This window comes from Enoplosus armatus, chromosome 12, assembly GCF_043641665.1.
Source record: "Enoplosus armatus isolate fEnoArm2 chromosome 12, fEnoArm2.hap1, whole genome shotgun sequence".
NCBI lineage: Eukaryota > Metazoa > Chordata > Actinopteri > Centrarchiformes > Enoplosidae > Enoplosus > Enoplosus armatus.
Genome location: NC_092191.1, coordinates 21,202,098 through 21,223,699, shown reverse-complemented (window position 1 = coordinate 21,223,699; position 21,602 = coordinate 21,202,098). Strand labels below are relative to the sequence as shown.

Here is a 21,602-nt window from a genome sequence, read left to right as displayed (position 1 = left end):
GACATAAGTGTCTTGTTTTATGCCGGGCATTGCCTTTGCCTCTGTTGAGCCTCTTCTTTTAGCCTTTTCTCTTTTGAAAAGTCGGATTCTTTAACAATGAGCCTGATCCGATATCTGTTTTATCATCTTTTTCTTTCTTTTTTTTTTTTACATAATACAGCTGCACGGTGCATACTACAGTGAGCCTCCATTGAAATTAGTAAGGTGATTTATATATGTCTGCCTTAAGACAATATAGCAGGCTTCCTTCAATGGTTTCTTATAATACTTATATATATGCTGTGGCATTTTGTATATTTTTTGTGAAGAGGAGTGTCAGTTTGGATGGAAAGGAGTTAGACAGAGGCTCTATTCACACCTCTTACCCTTCCTTAATGATTGCATCCCCACACTAAATCACATCCACCTTATTGAATCCTATATTTGGAGCCTGTAGTAGGTGTATTGATGCTTTCTGAGGACACTTAAGTGTGTGCGAGAGAGCTGAACCGAAGGGTGCGGTGGTTGGAGGACATAGCACTGATTGATCCTGACAGCTTTATGAGGCTTTGTGACTACTGAGCAAACGGAGGGACATAATGATATTTACTTAAGTACATTCTGTGAGAGGAGGACCATATACATGCTCATATGCTATATGTTATGTGTGTGTGTGTGTGTGTGTGAGTGCGTGTGACTGACAGCGAAAGGCAACAGATACTGTACTGTACTTTGAGGAGTGACATGCATGGCACACGTGCTCTGAGATAGCGTGCAAGCAAAAGTGTGAAATGAGTGTGATGCACCTACACACACGCGTACATACACACACACACACACACACACACACACATAGGCATGCGCTACAAACAGCTGGGCTGTCTCGACCAACAGGTAGGATGACACCGCAGACACACAGGTGTCTGTTTTAGAAGTTTTAATGCACTGGAATATCCACCTGTTTAGCCCTCCCACCGCTCCTGGGCAAGACAATGACTGCTCACACACACACACACACACACACTCTAACACACACACACACACACACACACAAAGAGATAAAGTACATACAGTACAGGGCCAAGGGCTAGGGTGAGGTTGGGGGTGGAGGCCTGAGTTCATTGGGTTCAAGAAACAGTGCGTGACACTGAGGCCTCATTAGAGAAAGCATGTTAAGAAAACACCCCGCGCAGGTCATCACTGACACCTTAAACACACATATATACACTCAGGGGTGGGTGGGGGGGTGGATGGGGGACTACATGTCTGTATATGCAGGCTTGTGAAAGCTCTTCCATTTCAAGTCATTCATGAGAAATAAACATTATCACAAGTAACATGTAAGGGGAAAAAAAAAGGCTGTGCAGTCGCAGACGATACCAATGGGCTCTAGGATGGGCTATACTTACACACACATACTCACGCACACACTCTTTGAGATAACTTGACACACACAGTGGAGATAAGCGACAAGTGCCGTTATACTTTCATTTTTTTTATTAATTGTTTTTCGATAAAGGGACAAAATGGGTGTGTGAACAGGATTATGCAGACATCTGCCAGAAAACACAGACAGTGGTTTTCCCAATACAACTGAACAGAGACCCCAAACAAGTACAACAGAAATTAAAGAGCTAGGTTTGTCCAATGACCATCGGCCACCATTACAAAAGAAATCCAAAATTATATTATAACCAAAAAAAAAAACAAACAAAACAAAATAAAAAGAAACCAAAAAAATAAGGATCCACTCCATATCTCTGTTTTGAACAGAGCATATAGGTAATAATAAATAGTAACTCCCATAGTAAAAGATAAAGTTCAAGTTCAAGTTACAACAAACAGCTCTCAGAATAGGAATAGAAAAGGCTGATAACAAAATATTCCGCATTGCCATTTACAAAAAAGTATCAACTCAAGCAGGCTTCTCCACGTCCCCCGGGTCATTTTTAGATATGCTTTGCATATGAAAGTATACCCAATCTAAATATAAAGCACCATTTAGTATTTGGCAATGAAAAAAAACTGCAAAACATTTAATTTCTTTTTAAATGTATTTATTTTGACGCTTTTTTTCGTAATCCATGTACTGCATATGATTTTTTTTTCTTTTTTTTTTCCTCTCTTCTTGATGTTGGAATGTAGTCAGGTGGGAGGGGTGAGAGACAGAAGCACACAACAGAACAGGCCGACGTCAGCTTGCATTACTGCATACAAGAATGGCAGCAGGGGGGAAGGAGGTCCGAACCAAAAACCTAAAGAAGATATGTACAACCACCTCTGTGGACAGGAAACAGAGCGGCGGCCATCTGATGGCCCGCGGCGCCTCCCAATGCCACATACTTTAGCTGCTTTTTTATGGGGTTTTTCCTTTTATTTCTTTAAACATACAAATAATTCGCACTATATTATCCTGCCAAATTAAAAAAATATACCGTGGCAGCTTGGGATTTTTTTTTCCACTACCAAAAAAAGGTATGGTAAATACCTTTAGAGAGAACAAGCAACAGTTAAAAATACGAGCCTCAATATAAATACTATAGTGCCTACTCTAAGTGAACATTGAATTCAAATACAATTCTAGAAATACAGAAAAAGTAGACCATAAATGTGTTTAAGCATAGGAATCGACATGAGTGTGCATTTTCCTATATTTTAAGTTCTTTATTATATATTCATATATAATCTTAATCCTTTCCCCAATGCAAATTGTATTTCAACCTGAAGAGCTGTGAAGAGCCAAGGCAAAATAAAATACAAAACCATCACAGAATTTTTTTTTTGTTTGTTTTTTCGTCTTTTTTTGTTTTATCATTTCATATATACTGTGATCGGAGTCTTGAACACCACCAAGACGCTGAGGAAAAGAGAAACGACAACAAAACTTAAATACAGTTTCCCCTTAAAGATAGTGGAGTGTTATTTGCAAAAAACGTTTATTTTCATATCTATAATTAAAGGAAGATTTATACAAAAACAGATTCTCGCAGTGTGAGCAACAAGATTTGAGTGTCTGTTGTCGAGCCAGCAAGGTCTATAGATTAGTCAAGTGTAGATGACCGCCGAAGTCATAATGCAGCTCCTAAATGTGGATGTTTGGCGCTGCTGTGGCCAATGAGAGCTGCATCCGTTTTGCGACCATGTAGGAGCACCGGTTTCTTATTCGACTCACGTCAAACCTTCTAATTTACAGACCTTGCCGACAGGGTGAATTTTCAGCCCAGGCTAAGCACTGGGGTTCCTTGGGGGTAACAAATTGACAAATGGTCAAAGGTGAAGCGGCAAGGGTACAAAGGTCAAAGTTCATGAGGCTGGGGTTGCTGGCAACAGATTATGTGTCTCATCTTTTTACTGCTTTTAACAATGGGACCCTCGTCATCTGACGGCATTTCAACAGCGTCTTCCCCCTTCAGCGTAAACGTGTAAACTGGGGAAATTGAAACAGTGCACTTCATGTCCTATAAATGACAAGCGAGCTTTTAGACTCCACCCACGTACCAACATTGCATCAGTGTGGGAAAATGCGAGAGAGATGTCGGTACGTACTCTCAGGCAGAGTGACAAGTGCTATACTATGAACAGCTTGGATGAAACTCAACAAGGAAAAAAAAACCTTTTGGGTTAAAAAGCAAACAGCAAACAAAAAAATGTGCCCTGCATTAGCCTACGCATACTGATTAAAATTATCGCATTTCACTCTTTTCAAGAGCCCTGGACTAGAGATATTTTTTTTGCAATTCTTTCTGTCTTCTTTTTTTTCCGCAGTCAATGACCCTATTTTGATACTAGAAATGTGAAAGAGCTTGCCTCTGATCCCCGTAATACGTACCTAGCTTCCAGTTCTGTGTAGCTTTCTGTCTGTCTAGCTTGTAGTTATTTCAATGCTCTCAAATAAAGTTAGCCTCACTTGGAGCTCATATATTACTTTATGCATTGTTCCACACACTGACATATCGAAGCAGCGTTGTAGGTTTGTGCTAACGCAGATACATTGACACTTCTCAGCAACGCGCTGTATCCCTCAAGTTCAGGATTGTACATTACAGATTACCTTTATCTCAAAAGTACCTCCTTACCGGAAACAAAACTACAAATAATTCAGATATACACAATACTGCTTGTACCATGCTTGCCATGAAATCCACATATTAAAGATAGCCTATTGAACATGTAATAGGTAGCTAAATGATGATTAACAAGAACTCTCTGATCATCATGAGTTGTCACAGTCCATTTGAGCAGTCAGGTGCTTGATGCAAGGACCTTTCCTGGGTGGCTTCTAGCTTTATCTAATGTGACCCCAAACTTATACCAGATAAGATTATGGCCAATGCAGTCTTGAGATATCAAAGGCACTCTTTCTTATTCTACCAAATGATAGTACAAATTGAATTCTTATAGCACACCCTTGTCTTTTTGAAAGAAATTTGAAGGCTGTCGTTACTTTCAGTTTAGTCATCAAGCCAATGCATGATTTTCTTTTAACCCTGTATGAACATGGCGTCTTTTAGAAAGATCAGGATAAGTGCATTTCCAGGGTTGTAAAGAGGAGGGTCAAATCAAAGACTGTTCACTTTCCATGTTACAAAACAAAGCTGTACATGATATGTGTTACAGAATGTATGCAGCATGGATGTATCTTTCTTGTCTTTTCTCTTTTTGAAGAATAAAAAGAAAAAACAGAACAAGAGAAAAACAGCAACACATTTACTCAACAACTAACCAACCAGGGACAAGTTCTTTTCTTTTTTTTTTGATTAGCAAAAACATACTATGCATGCTGACTAATTCTTAAAATGGAAAAGGAAAACTCAAAAAAAAAAAAAAATAGTACACAACATGTAAATTATTGCACAAGAGAAAGGCTCGAAGTTTTGCGTCAATGCAAGAGTATTGCCCCGATACAGATCATGCATTCAATGGGTAATGGAAACGGGGTGTGCTGGTGCAGAGCACATGGTCTTAAGCTTCCACCAGACTGGCGAAAGTGGAGTGTTAGGGTGGGGGCAAATCTACAAGGGGCTAGGAATAAACAGGGGACTAATGGCGGACATAGCTGCGGGGAAAAGGTCCCATAGTTCGGCCTTCTACTCTGACTTTATTTCGGTACTCAAAGGACGGTCACTGTGCCATTTTTTCATGTGTTTCTCCAAGGTGCTGTAGACACTGAAGGGCATCTTACAAATTTCACACTTGTACACGTCTTTGCCCACCTGACCGTGGGTCTTCATGTGGCGAGTAAGTTTGGAGCTCTGGGCACAAGCATAATTGCACAGCTCACACTTGTATGGTCTCTCTCCTGTGTGGCTGCGCCGGTGCACAGTCAGGTTACTGCAGTTCTTGAACACCTTGCCACAATACTCACAAGTATCACTCCTGCGGCCGTCCTTGGAGCTAGGCCGCCCGGGACCCCCGAGGTGTGGTGTGCTGCCCCCACTGCCTGTGCCACTGCGGCCCGACATACCGCCGTCCAGTTCCCCCGGAGGGGTTGAGAAACGCAGACTTCCATTCTCTGAAGAATGCTCGGACGAAGAGGCGAAGGGCGATTGTCTGGAATCCCCAAAGTTCAGAAAAGGGTCCTTGAGTTGTCGAGAGGCGGCATAGCCAGCCAGCCACTGGGAGTAGACGTTCTCCGTGTTAGGGATTGTGGGAGTGGGCAGGTCAAACTCCTTTTCCAGCTTGATGCGTTTGGAGAAAGGACTGAGTGGACTGGGGCTACCCAGAAGCAGTTTCTTAGAGAGGCCAACAGAGGCAGATTCATTAGGGGATGCTCCCCGCCCATTGACTGTCGAGACAGAGCCCTCCTCCCCACGATCTGTTTCCAACACATGAGTGTCCCCATCGCACATCTTGCGATTGTGGTGATGGTCTCGGTTGAGGTGGTGGTGCAGGTGGTTCTCCTGGGCCATGGCATTCCGTTTGTGTGCGCTGAGGGCTTCGCTGAAGTGTTGCATGCTAGCGGCCAGACCCATCCCCTGCATCACCTCAGGCAATGAGCGAGGGATGGACCCCTCATCAGCGACTCCTCCCAGTCGGCTACCTATACCACCATTGTTTTCATGCTGACGTGCTGCTTCAAGGTTCAAACCAAAGTGATAACTGTTGTTTCTTCTGGCTGCCCTCTCTCCATTCTGCTCTTCTTCTTCCTCTCCTTCCTCTTCCTCCTCCTCCTCCTCTTCCTCCTCCTCCTCTTCCTCTTCTTCTTCCTCCTCTTCTTCCTCCTCCTCCTCCCCATTCTCACGTAGCATGCGGTGATTCTCACTTTTCAGCTTGGCCACCACTGACTTAAGGGCATTACTTGCACTGCCAATGTGCTCGCTGGTTCCAGGCTCCGGAGACGATGCTGTTGAGAGACCATCTTCTGACTTGCCTGTGTTTGGAGAGGAGGATTTGTGCATGTGTGTCTTCATGTGGCGTTTCAGTTTGCTAGCTTGTGTACAAGCATGATCACACAGGTGACATTTGTACGGCTTCTCTCCTGTGTGGCTGCGCCGATGCACTATTAGATTACTCTGAAACTTGAAGGCCTTGCCACAAAACTCACAACACTTTGATTTCAAGGGGGTGGTGGAGGAGGGTGTTGCCCCTGCTGAGGGGAGTGGGGTAGGAGGAGTGGTCTGGGAACCCACAGGTGACTGCATGGAGCCTGGAAGAGGGGGTGGAGTGGCAAGATATGGAGGTTTGCTGCCCCCTGCACCTCCTGTGCTTCCATTTCCTCCTCCTGTCTGGAATGGCTGGAGCAAGCGCTGCATGGGGCTGGGCCGGCTGGGGGATAGCGGGGGAGTGGACCCTGAGGTGTTGCCCGCCAGCTCCCGTAGCCGCCGTGAGAAGTCCATTGTTGGAGGGGGGTCCAGGGGCAGAGGAGGATTGAGGCGCAGCACCCTGTCAAAGGCACTCGGGTGGTGGGCTGCCAGCACCAGCTCCTCTGGGCTCAGGTGGTGGGGGTCCAGGTGGTTCCTTGGAGGGGGGCTAAAGAGGGGTGGCGTGGGAGGGAAACGCTGATGATGGCCCCCAACAGCAGTGCCACCGGCACCAACGCCACCCCCTACTCCGATGCTGTCCCTTCCACCTGAGCCAGAGCCAGGGATGCGGAGGAGGTTGAAGGGGCTGGCATCAGGAGGCAGATGGAGGCCGTGAAGAGGAGGCTGAGAGGGGCAATCTGCGCCCCCACCAAGGGAGGAAGGCCCACCCATGCGTGGGGTAAGAGGGCTGCCGTGTTCACTTTCCAGGTAGATACGGAAGCCGTGGGTGTTCTGGGCATGCTGCAGCAAGAACCAGGCGCTGCCATACGCCTGCTTACATGTAGTGCAGGTATAGGTGGTCGGCTCCTCCTTGCCTGTTGTGACACAGAAGAAAGAATAGGGTTAGGAGGATTTTGTTTTTCTCATTTTGAAACATTCAAGCAGTTGTACATAAATAGGACTGTGTACAGAATGAAATTCATGAAGGACAACTCTGTTCAACTTGGCTGAACCAATCTTTTTTTTAACCTTAGGCCTAACTGTTACAGCTTTTAAAAATGGTCGGCACATGGTGTTGAGGGCTTTGCAAATACAACAGTAGATCTTATTGAGGTCATGCCCCACATGAGTAGCATGTGAGAAGTAGTGTGTGTGTGTGTGCATTTGTTCTTCTCCCAGACTGCTCTGGGACATAATTTCTCCCTTTAGACTGACTGTGAGTCCTCCATTGTCAGCAGGAGAACAAAGAAACAGGGCTATCCCGGCGGACCACCACTTCCCACTGATCTACCAAAACAGAGGCCCGCTGACAAACACGCATACACACACATGCAGGAGGGGCAACGGAGAAGAATCCTTTAGACCATTAAATTACTGTTTCCTCATTTCTGTAGCGACAGCATCAATACTAGAGAAAATACGGTATCGGACGAATCAGGAAGTGTTTTTCTAATACAGCTGAGAAAAGGTTAAGACTGGTGATTTATTGTTTCCATGTATAACCCCATCAGTAAATACCGTCTCAGAAATGATTTTGTGTTTTGGCAACAAACGAATAATAATCTAATGTATGCAAGTTTATTCGTGAACACTGTATTCTAGAGTCATATTCCCTTATGTGCTGCTCATACTTCTACCAACACCGATCACCCGACAAGGCAAACGCACATACACGCTCCCCGTGCACGCCGACAGAACAGAACACCCCAGCTGCCTGAGGGAAGTAAAACAGTGGGAGCGTAAAAACATTTAGGCTCCAACTGAAGAGGAAAAACAACCCCTTCAGTCTGCCTCAAAGCTCCTTCCCTCAGTGAAGCATGCCGAGTCACTTTGAGGCAGCGGCGAGAGGAACATTTAAAACAATAATTGCCTTTGAATGGCCTCGGCGATGATGACCTGTGGTGGGACCCGCAGTGCATGTGTAATCTCATTAGGGGACCGAACGGACGGCCATCAGCTCGTTTACAAGATTAGATGACAGAGGAACCCCCCCCCCGTCGCCGCCATTCTGAGCCCTCCGTTGTTAAGCACAGTGCAATGTGGGCGCATTTGACGAAGCGAACAGGCAGACATACACGAAGAAGAAGACACAAATGGATGTACACGCAATCAAGTTTACACATTTGTGTCACATTCGAAAGAAAATGCCGCTGTGAGGGAAGGCTGCCATGGAACTTTAATAGGCACTGTTCTATCAGTTTCCTCAGCTGCATATATAGAACATATAATTACATACCCATGTATGTAATTATATAACATATACTTACATACATAGGTATATCAGGAGACCCCAAAAGTTAAGTCATTAATCCATTAACGACGACCAAAAATATATCTCCAATGTAAAAAAATAAATATTTAAAATCTTTGTGAAAGGTTACTTTCTAGGCGTGGATAGAAAGACAATTATTCATGGCATAGCAACTGCAACAATAATATCAACATCCAAAAAATGTCAAATGTTGCCACACATGATAAATGAAAGCAGGCTGTAATGTTATTATTATCAGAATAAATAAACAGGTGTCATTCTAGGGGTCGTAATATTGATGCTAATTATCTTTTCTTTTTTTTTTTGTGGTAAAAAGCTATTTTGCTACAACGTGTCGTGAAACAATAAATCACAAAGCGTCCCATTAACATGTAAACAGGTAAAGTGGGTCGTAAAAAAAAAAAAACCCAAAAAAACCTGGGATGTATCACCTGCTAATTACCGGCAGAACGAACATGTCAAATTAGCAGTGATACTAAAAGGATGTCATGGTTTACGCCGAAGCTTTTATACATCCGCACGCTGCAATTTACCTCTAATAGCCAGAAAGAGAGAGTCAAAGAGGTTGTGGTGGGGGGGGGGGGGATGAAACTCATTCAACACATAACTGCAAAGGTAACGTGTGTATGTGCTTGTGTGTGTATGTGTGTGTGTGTATTTAAAAGGGGTGTAATTGTCCTCACGCTACGCTTTCCTCACAACGCACACACCAACACTCGTCGTGCTCGTGGTAAACTCTGTCTGTGCATTTCGGTGCGTAGGGGAACATTCTTTCCCTTCCTTAATTTTCCTCCCCCTTCTTTTTGACCGTCGCTCCCTTTCTCCCTCTCTCCCTTTCTGCACACACACACACACACACACACACACACACACACACTTATCCCACGTGACCAGCAGTTTGGAGAGGCATGCAGCTAAATTATGGATCATTAAAATCGGCACAAATTGCCAATAATTGTGGCCACCTGCATAGGATCTACCCTGTGAATATCATTTGCATTATCAGGACCAGGGAGGCTTCATTCATTTATTCATCTTTTTTTTTTTTCTTTCCCCCTCTGGTTCAACCACTCTAGTCCTTGGACACTGACCGTATTCACAGTAACACTGCACTTTCCCCCCTTCGGTTGAATCAGGGGATGGGTTATCCTTTCCGTACACATTGCGTTTCATATTGGAACCAGCATTTATCCAGCATGGGGGCACTCCTTTCCTTCGCTGACCGGATTACGCGCCTTTCTTTTTGCTTTGAGTGAAGCAGCCACGTTTCTCATGAAAAGCCTCCTCTCACCAAAGTGACAAGCCTGACATCTGCAAACTAAACAAGTCAAGCAAACATTTGCAGGGTGGCAAAGGTCCCAGGTGGATGTGTAGGGGGCTTAATTTCCCTGATAATAATAATTTCCTTGCTTGTCTTGTTGGAGAGTCAAAATGGTGGAAAATTGAGGTAGTCACTGTAGGATTTACAAAACATAACTTTTGGTAAGGACGTTGGTATTGCAAGCGCCCTAAAAGCTTCCTCTCAGGATGCATGGCAGTGGGGGAAACAGTGAACTAACCAACAATGGAAGAAGCCCAGAATAAGTATATTAGTATTAGTGTTTGCTGAATAAATAGTTTGACAGACTATTTTCTAAAATAACATAAGAGCCTCTCGGTGGCCCTCCCTCCTCTGAATGGTGCACATGGTTTACAGTAATACGATAACTGCAAAGTATATTTGCATAATTGCAAAGCAAATCTGAGGATTTGCAAGATTATTAATGGGATAGGAAAGCAGAGAAATAACATGTTTCTGCCACACGAAATTATGTCTTATTTTTCATACTGTTTCATACCAGTCTTTGTTTTGTTTTTTGGGGATGTTTGGATGATTTCAGGCATTCCGGGCCTTTAAGAATATATTCAAAAGCTCACTCTGCGGTGGTCACACCTGGTAGACATGTGCAACTAGTGACAGGAGGTAACAAGTAGCTTTATTATAGGTCATAAGCCAAAATGGGTGTGAGACCTTGGTTCATTCAACACAATTGCAAAGGAAAAAAGAATCGGTCTCCAAATGAACGGATGTGTGGAAAGGGAGGCCGCACATGCACAGGGCCCAGATTTCTGTGTTCAACAAAATCTGCGTCACCCAAGAAAATGCTGTCAATTGATGAACATTAGGCGCGCGGAGCATAAAAACGTTGGCAGCACAGCGATAATGCAGAGGAAAAGAAGGATTCGTGTTTTCAGGCAAAGATGTGGGCAAAACAAGTGCAAGGCACAATGGTGTGACTCCTCCAGCTCACGCGCTCCTTTTTGACTCGCAGCTCAGACTTGTCTGCGCGCTGATTGAAACTATAAGGTTAATGGATTTTAGAGTAGGCGACCGCTCCACTCTGTCTCTCTGTAATATACTCCCATCAGCCACTTCATTAGGCAAACTCTCCACCACTGGGAGGTAGAAAAATGAAGTGAGAAAGCGGAATGGAGAAACGGGAGGTGAAGATGGATAGAGTCAGGGGGAAGGGAACGAACGGGGTGAGATGGGAGAAGCGGTCCCTCTGGTTTAAGTTTGGATAGACGTGACAAACACCTGCTGCAACTTTTAGGTCTGGGATACAGCAGGGGTGTTAAGGGAGGAAGAGGAGGGAGGGAGGGAGGGAGGGAAGATGGGGGTAAATAATAGCATCCGGTTCTTTACCTGGGGTAAATGTCAAAGCCATGTAGGCACTAGTGAGACTCCAGAGAACACACACACGCACAGTTTCAGAAATGTCCTAACACTCAATACCAGCCATGCTACAGTGACAAGCACAGGCATTAAGCCCTATTAAGCCAAGGGCATTGCCTGGACACTTATGTGGTGCTAGATGGGAGAGGGAGGCAGTGAGGCGGCTTGGCTCATGTTTCACGACTCCTTTGTGTATGTGTGTGTGTGTGTGTGAGAGAGAGAGTGTGTGTGTGTGTGTGTGTGTGTGTGTGTGTGTGTGTTCCCCTGGCTCAATCCATCCCTCTCAAAAGGAAGTGTAGCACTCTGATCCAATGGCTATTAAAGGAGCTGATATAAAGCCAGTGCAGCAAACTGAGGAGACGCACTGTACATCCAGATGGTGGGGGTGGGGGTGGGGGTGGAGGGGGGGGGGGGGGGGGGGGCTTGGTCAAGCCAAAATGCCAACCAATAACCAAAAACCTCAAACTTTTTATTTTGTGTGTGCAGTCATAGTGAAGATGAATTCATTAGCACCTTAAGCTTGCCATGCTAACCAGTGCTGTCTTATGCAAAGAGCAACTACAACAAAGGCTACAGAGTTCATGTCACAATGAAATGCCAGTGCCCTGATGCATCAGGAGGGGGGGGGGGGGGTCCTGCAGGTCTTAATAGCAGCAACAGTGTAAAATGATACACCTCAAAAGTCACTTTGTTTTGTTGCTTTAAAGGCTCAACGATAAAGACCCCCCTGTTCTCCACATAGTCTAAATGAGTTCTTCTATGGTGAACGCTGACAAGAAGTACTAGTTGTTGTTTTTTTTCTGCATCCAACTTGCCGCAAGGACACATGACTGCCCCCAAGGGTCCACAAATGTCTGCATGAACATACATTTTGTCGACTGCTGATCTCCACGAAAAACATATGCACGCACATCCGTTCGGCTCTGGGAAAGCAAAACCAAAAGGTCGCCGCTTTGATTTTCGAGTGAGCAGGTTTGGAACATGTAACCGCGTACGGAGAGACGCCAAATGCGGCACGTGCAGAACAGTTCTGGGGGTGTATCGGGCCTGTTTGTGGTACTATATGGAAGAGAGTGCATGTTTAAGGCGTAGTTCTCTTGAATCCACCTCAGAACGTCAGCCTGCATAGCTGTCTGTTCTTCCGCCAGTCATTCTGTCCTGTAAATTAGCTGTCTGCCACCATTACATCCCTCTCTCCGACCAGCTGGGGAACAAAAAAATGGATGCCAGGTCTTGGCTACCAGCTAGGACAGACCTACCACTATCTTACTGGCCTTACATGAATTTTTATCCATCTCTACATTCTCAATTTGTTCTCCTTTTATCGTCCATCCCTTGTGTTCATTTCTCTCTGTAACTTCCTTCCTTCTGTCTCGCCATCCTCCCTCTCTTTCCCTCTGTTTCTCTTCTCTTCCGTCCTTCCCTCTTTGCACTAGATGAGACTGTCTCCTTTACGTCCCTCCCTCCCTGCCTCCTCCATTCTCCCCCTCTCTTTCCACCCATCGTTGGCTCTCCTGTGGTGTCCTTGGCTGGGTCCACCTCTGGGTGAGATGATAGTAATTGTGGTAATGGAACAACGCTGAAACCGGATTAGGTACGCATCCTGGGAGTGAGGGACAATGTCCCTTAATACAATTTGGGATTTCTATCTGAGCCTCAGGCTTTCAGGATCTGCTGCTTATATTTACATCAGGGCATCGCCGCTCGCCCCCCCCCCCCTCGCCCCTGATCACCTCCTGCTTTACCTTAAAGGGGTACCTGGACATTTCACCAGAAAACACGATTTTGATGTCATGTCTTTATTCCTAACGTGCCTGGTCAAAAACAGAATGCAATTCCGCTTGAATTACTGTAATATTCCTTTAAAATAAGACAGTTTAACAGGAATTGCACCACAATATCATAACCATTTTTGAGCTGGCAGAATCAGAATCAGAATCAGAATCAGAATCAGAATCAGATTCTGATTCTGATTCTGATTCTGCCAGCTCAAAAATGGTTATGATATTGTGGCAGTATTCATTTCACCGCAGAATGCTGTTGCGGTAGTTAAAGGGCAAATGCAACGTTTGTCTTTTAAATACCTGGCTCAAACAGAAGGAAATCCCACTAAAATGGATGTAATATTTCTTTAAAATAAGGGAAATTACAAGGAGCTCGGAGACTGTCATACGGGCAATAATCTCATGATCACACCTAATTATGATGGGTGAAAATGGGTGAAATAATATGAATATAATCATTGTGCGATAATGAGTTCTGCTCATGTCTGTTTTCACCCTCTCCCTCTGTCATAACCCATATGTATTTTTCGGTGACACATATAACTGCACGCTGATCAGCGCTCGAGCTCATATCGCATGACTCCCACTATGCATTCGTACTGTAACTGATACACTGTCCCACTTAAGTAAAACCTCTTCCATGACTCTGGGCGCAAACCATCCCGGTGAAAATGATTCTCAAATGGTTTCTGCAGGACATGGACATTATCGACTCCACTGTCGTAACCCAGCCTTCCTCCCTGCCTCCCTCCATCATCACCCGCTAAAGTGCAACAGTTGTGGCTTTTTGCGTCTATCCCAGCAGTCGGTTATACCGCCCAAAAGCACTTAACCATATCGTTGTTGTCATGTGAAAATCTTCTTACCCTCATTATGGCTCTTTTTAATGTTTTAATTTCAGGACTGCATGTTCTTGTTTGAGCTGGGGGAATTCAGCGAACCTTGGGGCGGCGTGTGTGAAACCGTTTGAAAACCCTGTCGGTTAAGCTCAGAAACGCGTGGTGGTCAAGTTCAAAAGCAAGGCTGTTGTGAAATCCGGGCTACCAATGAAAATAAGAACATTGCTGCATACTTGGGTGGCATCCTGTTAAACTGTCACAAAATTCCTGTAATTGCTGCATTTGGCATCATCATAGACCGTCATACCAATGCACTGGGCTAAATTCAACTTCCAGTGGGATCTGCACTCTCCTCCTCTCCCCCAATTATTTGCCCCTCTTATGCCGAAGCTTTCCCGCAAAACTGGACGGCGAGCAATTGGAATGCAGACAGTGGCAGCCGGCGTCCTGCCCGCTCGCCGAAGGGAGCGATGCAGTCAAACAACAACAACAATGACTGCAATTGCTCGAAAAGGCGGAGCTCCGCTTGGGAGGAAATCAGCCTCTATTACTGGCTACAAGTCGGAAGGCTAGATCAAAGCAACTTCCTCGTGCGCTGCAGTTACGAGAAGAGCATGCCAATCCAGATGCAAAGAATGGTTGTGTAATCATGAAAGAAACTACCTTCCAATGTATGAATAAGAAGTAGCGATCAGTGTTCCTTGTCCTGCAGTCGCACTGCTTTCTCAACCGTTTGTCGACCTCGCCTCGATTAAGGAATGACTCCACGCCTTTGGCGAATGACGAGGCTTCATTTGTGGCGTTCGTATCCGCTGGCCTTTGAACTCATCTAGGTGTTTAAGAAACCATTCTCGGAGATGTTGTTCGATGGCATTATGAGGGGACAGCGCCGCGTCCTGAGGACCTCTCGTATACTTCAAACAAAGGCACGATCTAACCAGCTTTAATGGCAACTTTTGTAACTTTTTACGAGGCGGACAATCCAGCAAGCGTGCCCACGTTACGCAGTGACTGGCCAGGCATACAGAGGTGTGAAAGTAGGCAGGGATTGAAGTTCTCCTTTAAGCTCTCATTCTTCACTACTACTAGTGAAGAATGAGAGCTACTTCACCACTTTTAGGGAGTGCAACAAGGAGGGACTGACCGAAAGTGTGCGCCAATAGCCGCAATTCATTGCTTAAAGACTACAAAGACACTCAAAAGATAAATGCAATCTAGCATACTGAACCCTTAAGGTGTGCACCTTGCAGTGCAATTCGAGGGCTACTGGCTCCCCCCGGAAGGAATTGCTGAGTGCGTGTGCTAGTGTCCCTGTTGAGAGTCCTGTCAAAGCGTTTGTTGGACTTCACCAATACATCTCAATCTTGCAACAAAAGTAAAGTTCTGCGAAGTAAAGACTGGAAACTTGGAAAAAATAAATCTTTAAAAGATGAAGATGTTAAATCAACTTTAGAGTTGTCAGATTTTTTCAGTATTGAATACCAAGGTGAAAAGCAAACATTGCTGTCGCTGGGAAAAAAAAACATATTCGTTTAACTTTAAAAAAAACTTTTTTTTAAAAAAGCTCCAAACAACTCTTGCAAATAGAAGCTTCCCGGCCTGGCAATAATCGTTTGGTATTTTTATGGAAGAAAGAACTATGAACGCATTTGAATTACCAAAAACAACAATGGATTATCGAGCCTGTCTGATTACATGCTGTGTGTGCATGGATGTGCCCGAGAATGTGTGTATCTGTGTGGTCCTGCGCAACAGCCATACACTCACGGCTGATGAGCAAAAATATCAATATCGTCTGTCCCTGTGTGTGTGTGTGTGTGATATATCAATACCTTCTGTCTCTGTGTTTGGAACCCCCGCCGGGCTACAGACTGCGCTATCTGCAACTCTCTCACCAGTAACCTACTCGTGTGTGTGTGTGTGTGTGTCCATCCAATGTGTCCATTGTAGTTGCCCTGTGACAGAGTTTCCTTTTCTTTCTCTTTGTCACACACACACACGCAGTAATGTATCTCGTAAAGTCTGTTCTAATGACACAGCCAGGTCCTTTAAACTGTGTTTATGAATGTAATTAAATGGACTGGCCTTTGTAGAAGCGTCCAAGCGCACTGTAGCAATGATCCAGTGTGTGTGTGTGTGTGTGTGTGTGTGTGTGTGCGCGTGTATATGACTGACTGTGTGTGTGTGTGTGTGTGTGTGTCCATTTGGCGGACCGGTACTCGTGATGGCAGGGACAGCCTCCACTTAACCCTAAACCACCATGGTGAAATTACAGAGCATCCAAATTACAACACTTATGTGAGCAGAGAGAGAGAGAGAGACAGAGAGGGAGAATGGGGTTTGAAAGAGGCACACACACGCTACGGAATGACTCAGCTTGTGGACTTCTACTTGAAACCCCCGAACGCAGAAACTTTCCTTCAACTACTAGTCTGCTGCAGACCTAATCAGATCTTACGCGGCCACTTCAGGTTGGTTTTGACGCTGCTGTCACTGCAGGGCTCTTGCAGCCATTTGATTAATCAGGCTCATAGTTTACATGCGAGATAGCATGCTGTGTTGCTGTAAGTTTGTGTGCAAATGTCCAGGTGTTTATTTTTTGGATATAAATACGAAGATTTCATGAAGACACAGCGGACGTGCAACAGTTAAACACGTCATGCTCATTCATTTCAATGGGGCCGAATCGAGGCTCTGGCAAAAAATCTTGGATCGGCCTTCGCCGCAGAGCCGAGCGGTGTCGCGCAGTAATGCGCCGCGTTGGCCGATCAAATGTTTCGGTGTCTGATGAGCCTTGGCACCCACCGCTGCAGGGTTGTTTTGCAGCCCGAACGGCCGGTTACTTTCGGACGTAGTCCAGTTGGCATTGGAGGTGGCTTTGACATCGCACACCCAAGCTGCGCCGAGGACCAAATCCTCATTATCACCGGCCAGATCAGTAGCTTTTAGCATTGCTGCGCTCCTCAGTGGTGACTGGAAAGTGTCATGGTCAGATTTTACTGCCTGGTTAGAAGAGAGAGAGTAAATGACTGCACATGGTGCAACAACCCTGTTTCAGATAGGTGGCACTTGAACTTCCGATCACCTCAAGCGCCACCGTTACGGACCGAGCGCCATAGCGTTGTCACAGTGATGCGATCGCTTTAACATAAGGCCCACTTACTGGTCACAACACAATAAGTGAGCGCTTGAAAGCAACAGGAAACGTTGAGTGGAGGCTTTCCTGCACAACTAAATGCAATGGCAGTTTATTTATATAGCACATTTGTTGACATGAGTAAACTCTAATCTAAAACTACAGACGCAAACATGAGAACATAGGCATCACCGATACACTGAATCATACACCCACCGGCATACACGAAGCACACCACGGCACCAACACAGTCAAATCAAGTACGGTCAGTGACTGCAAGTGATTTGTGATCTCCGCCTGTTGTCGGTGCAATGGATGTGATTACCATTTGTTATGCATCAACAAGGATGATCTCAGTGGGACAGTTAGAGTGTCTTGGTTCTATCAGAACGTTCCGCGCGGTCGAAGTGCTCACAAAAATGAAAAGAAATGTAATGTTCTCCCTTAGCTTTTGGCAACACGGGTCCGGGCAAAATCGGTCTAAAGTGCGAGTGGCAAATTGCAAAAAGGTTGGATTTTATTATTAATGTTATTACTAAAAAATACATGTGCTTTATTTTTCCTGGTAGCGCGCACACACACACACACACACACACACACACGTTTGTGTCTCAAATCCCAGATGAGACAAGAGCACATGCTGAGAGGAAGCAGATTTTCTTTAGTGCCACAAGCAAGAGGTTGGTGGTCACTGACGACAAACACACACACACACACACACACACACATTTATACACAAAGCCAGTCTGGTATTGAGTGATCTGCAGGGACCTGCAACAGCTGCCAAGCAGGACAATTCAGTCATCAGCGTGTGTGTGTGTGTGTGTGTGTGCGTGCGTGTGTGAGGGTGTGTGTGAGTCTTGCAGTGACCACAGTGGGAGATCACTCTGAGCCGAGCAAACACCTCAGCTGGCCGGAGGCCCACACACACACACACACACACACACACACACACACACACAGCTCTTTGCTTCCTCTCCTCATCTAATCCCTCCTCCGCCCAGTTGGTTTCATCCCTCCATCTGTCCATCAACATTGCATACAGGTGGCTGTCCTCTCTCCCTGTCTCTCTCCTTTCTGTTCCTCAATCCCTCTTTTTCTTTCCCACATTCCACCTATTTTGCCCCCCCCCCCCACCCCCACCCCGCCTTCTTCTCTTTCACTGCCTCTTTTCTCCCCCGACGACTCAGCGATGAAACAGACAGGAGGAGGGGGTAAGGGGAGGAAGAAGAAGAAGAAGAAGAAGAGCATGATGAGAGAAGATGAATCACTAAAATACAAACAGCCACACACACACGCACCCAAGAGCCGCCCACACGCACACACAACATGTGGACAAGCTGCGACTCGACCGAAGACGCCACGCTGCTGCCAAAAAAAACCTTTCGCCCGTCTATCCCTCCCTCCTCGTTTTCCTCCCTCTATCCTTTCATCCATCCCTCCCCTCTTTTAATCCCCCCCCCCCCCTCCCCTCCTCCCAGGTGGGAAGCACTCAGCGCCGTCTCTTTAATTGTATTCATCCGACAAGGCCAATCGATAGAGGACATATTTAATACAAATTTATGACTATTAGCCATCAGCGATAAAAAGCCCCCCCCCCCCCCTTTTTTTTCCTAGATAGCTCTTGCTTGTGGTGAAAGAGAGAAAGAGAGGAGGAGGAGGAGGAGGAGGAGGGAGGAGAGGAAATACAAGCCATCCTGCTTTTAACACAAACAGCCTCCCACAGTCTCACTGTCCGACCTTGGAGAGATACGGTTTAAGCTGCAACCAGAAAACACAAGAATTTTCAAGATTTCTCTTTTTCTTCCTTCTCCTTTTGTCGAACAAAGCTTCAAACTTCAAGCGGGGGTCTCGGGCGTATTTGGGAGGTTTTTTTTTTTTTGTTGTTGTTGTTGTTGTTTTGTTTTTTAAGGCATTTGATTTTAGTGCACAGTTCACAAGGGGATTTCAGGATGGACTCCGGCACAGCGGCAATTTTTGGCAGGGGATAATAAAGAATCATGTAGACTTGCATGTTCAAATTCTGAGGGATGAGCTGCTTCTCGAGTGGTGAAAATGACAAAAGCAGAGGCCACTGATATGGCATGATGCACTTAAACATAACGCATATCATCGAACGACATGGTCACCATTTCCAGCCGCTAAAAAGCAAAAGAGGGGAAATGCTACACATGTGAGAGGCTAAATCTTCAATTTCCTATCAAAGTTCCCCGTTTCGGTCACTGTTCTGTTACATACAGGGACCAAGCAGCAAAGGGATAAAGCACGAAGACAAACTCCCCTCCGAGCGCTCCTTCGCAACCTTGTCTACTTAACAAACACATAGGCCCGATTCATTAGAGCTGCAGTCACTACAGCCTGAGAGCCCTATCGATCCCCCAGACGTGTTTTTCTACAGGCCGGGGGGGGGGGGGAGAAAGAAATTTAGAGCAGAGGGAAAAGAGGGAGATGGAGAAACAGAGAAATGGAGGACGGTGGAGGAAAAACAAAACAAAACAAAAAAGGAAAGCCAGAGAGACAGGCCGAATATATGGCTCTGTTAATACGAAGCGAGCGGCAGTTTACCTGCCTCTTTAAATTCACTCTAGTGTGCAGGGCGACTGTGACGGCTCCTGGGGAGAAAAGCCCCCCCCCCCCCCCCCCCCGCTCGTCGCCAAAGGAAATCTTTCGCCCTCCAAGAGAAACAAGGTGTGCATGAGCTGGAACCAAAGTCAGATGATGGAGAGAGTTTTTCGGTTTGTGTGTGAAACCAGTCAGATGCACTGGAAAGACGAGCGCGGGGAGTTTCACTCACTTTACCTCCTTTATGCAGTGACACCATTTGATATTAAATCACAAGAAAAATGCTATATTAACCCTCTGCTGCATGGGTTAGGCTTATTCTGCTCTGATAATGTATCAGTCGCCCGCCCCACCCAGATACTTTGTTTTGCTGCCACAGAGCAACAGCGGACCATATAGGTATAAAAAACGGCCAGAAAAATCTGATTTCCACAGAGCAATTGAAGGCGAAGACAAGAAAAAGGTGCATTAGAAAAGTTCAAATTTACGGCAACACTGGGCCTCAACCCCCACCCCTTTAGCATTTATAAGCACTAACAAGTGGTTAATGGATGGTTTAAATCGCACTATAACGTGCGTCTGTAGAGACTCACGCCTGTAGTTCTCTTCATCTAACTGGTGTTGAGTAGCCAGATTGCCCCTCCCTGAAAGGGTGCTCCCACCCCGAAATGCAATGTCACAACCCCGCTTCAGCATCTTTTTGATGTACCAGAAACATGTGATCATATACTACAATGTGTACTCAACAATGTGTTGTCCCAGAGGAATATGGAGCGTCAGCACTCCAGCTCCTCGGGGGGGGGGGGGGGGGGTCACGAGCACGAGCATATGGTATAGACAATGTTCCTGAATGATGAAAGACTTGCGATGGGTGTGAAAGGCCATTTCTGTTTGTGTGTGTGCGAAGCTGGTATTCATTTCTGCATACACAAACACACACACACACACACACACACACACACACACTGACATATGCCTGGGGCCTGGCCACCAGCGGAGGACAAAAAGGCCAGTAAATAATTGAGAAGTGTGAAAAGCAACGGAGGGGAGAAAAAAACAAAAAGAGGGCGAGAGAGAGGGTGGTGGGCGGAGCCAGAAGACAGGCCCTTATATTTTTTCAATGTATTTATGAACTTGTGTGCACCTCTTCAGTGTTGGGATTAATACAGCGTGTACGCGCATCTACATACATGTGACAGGTTGTGTGTGTGTGTGTGTGTGAACCCAAAGATGCTCCATTAGTGATTTGGAAAGTGGTGTGGGGGCCTTGCATTCCCATCAGGCCCAGTATGGCCTAAGTGCTGCACCACACAAACTCTCCCAAACCCTAACCAACCCCCACCCTCACAGGCACAGCCTGGATGCCCCCCCCCCCTCTCTCCTCCCTCCCTCCCCCCAACCCTTACCCCCACCTAGGACAACCTAGTAGCGCCTCTCAGCCGGGTCCAAAATACCATACACACACGAGCGCGCACACACACACACACACACACACACACACACACACACACACTCTCATGGTCCACTAATGACCAAACCCAAACAGCTCCCAAACAACTCTGAAAAGCTATTAGGGGAGGGCATTTTGATGGGGAAGTGATTTTTTTATATGCCATTAAAAGCCATGGATAAAATGGGCGTTCGCGTAAATACAGCCACAGGTCGGAAGGGGATAGCCAAACAAGGATAATTGAGAAACCATACCCCCCCCCCCCCCCCCCCCGACACACACACACACACACACACACACACACACTCCCCGTCAAAGTGTGCAGACCGTCTTTTCAAGTGATTTCGGGACATTCATTCCATTTTCTGCGCTTTTTAATTCATTTACTCGTTTCTTTTTTCAC

The 21,602-nt window shown here is 45.8% G+C and overlaps 1 protein-coding gene across 1 annotated transcript in view; it reads right to left on the bottom strand.

Annotated features, from left to right (window-relative positions):
- Positions 1 to 5,066: 5,066 nt before the first annotated feature.
- bcl11aa (BCL11 transcription factor A a) overlaps positions 5,067 to 21,602 on the bottom strand; it is a 53,056-nt gene continuing 36,520 nt past the window's right edge. The window contains exon 3 of the mRNA XM_070916550.1: positions 5,067 to 7,315. Within this exon, the coding sequence (XP_070772651.1) occupies positions 5,067 to 7,315 (2,249 nt within the window). The remainder of the gene's footprint in view (positions 7,316 to 21,602) is intronic.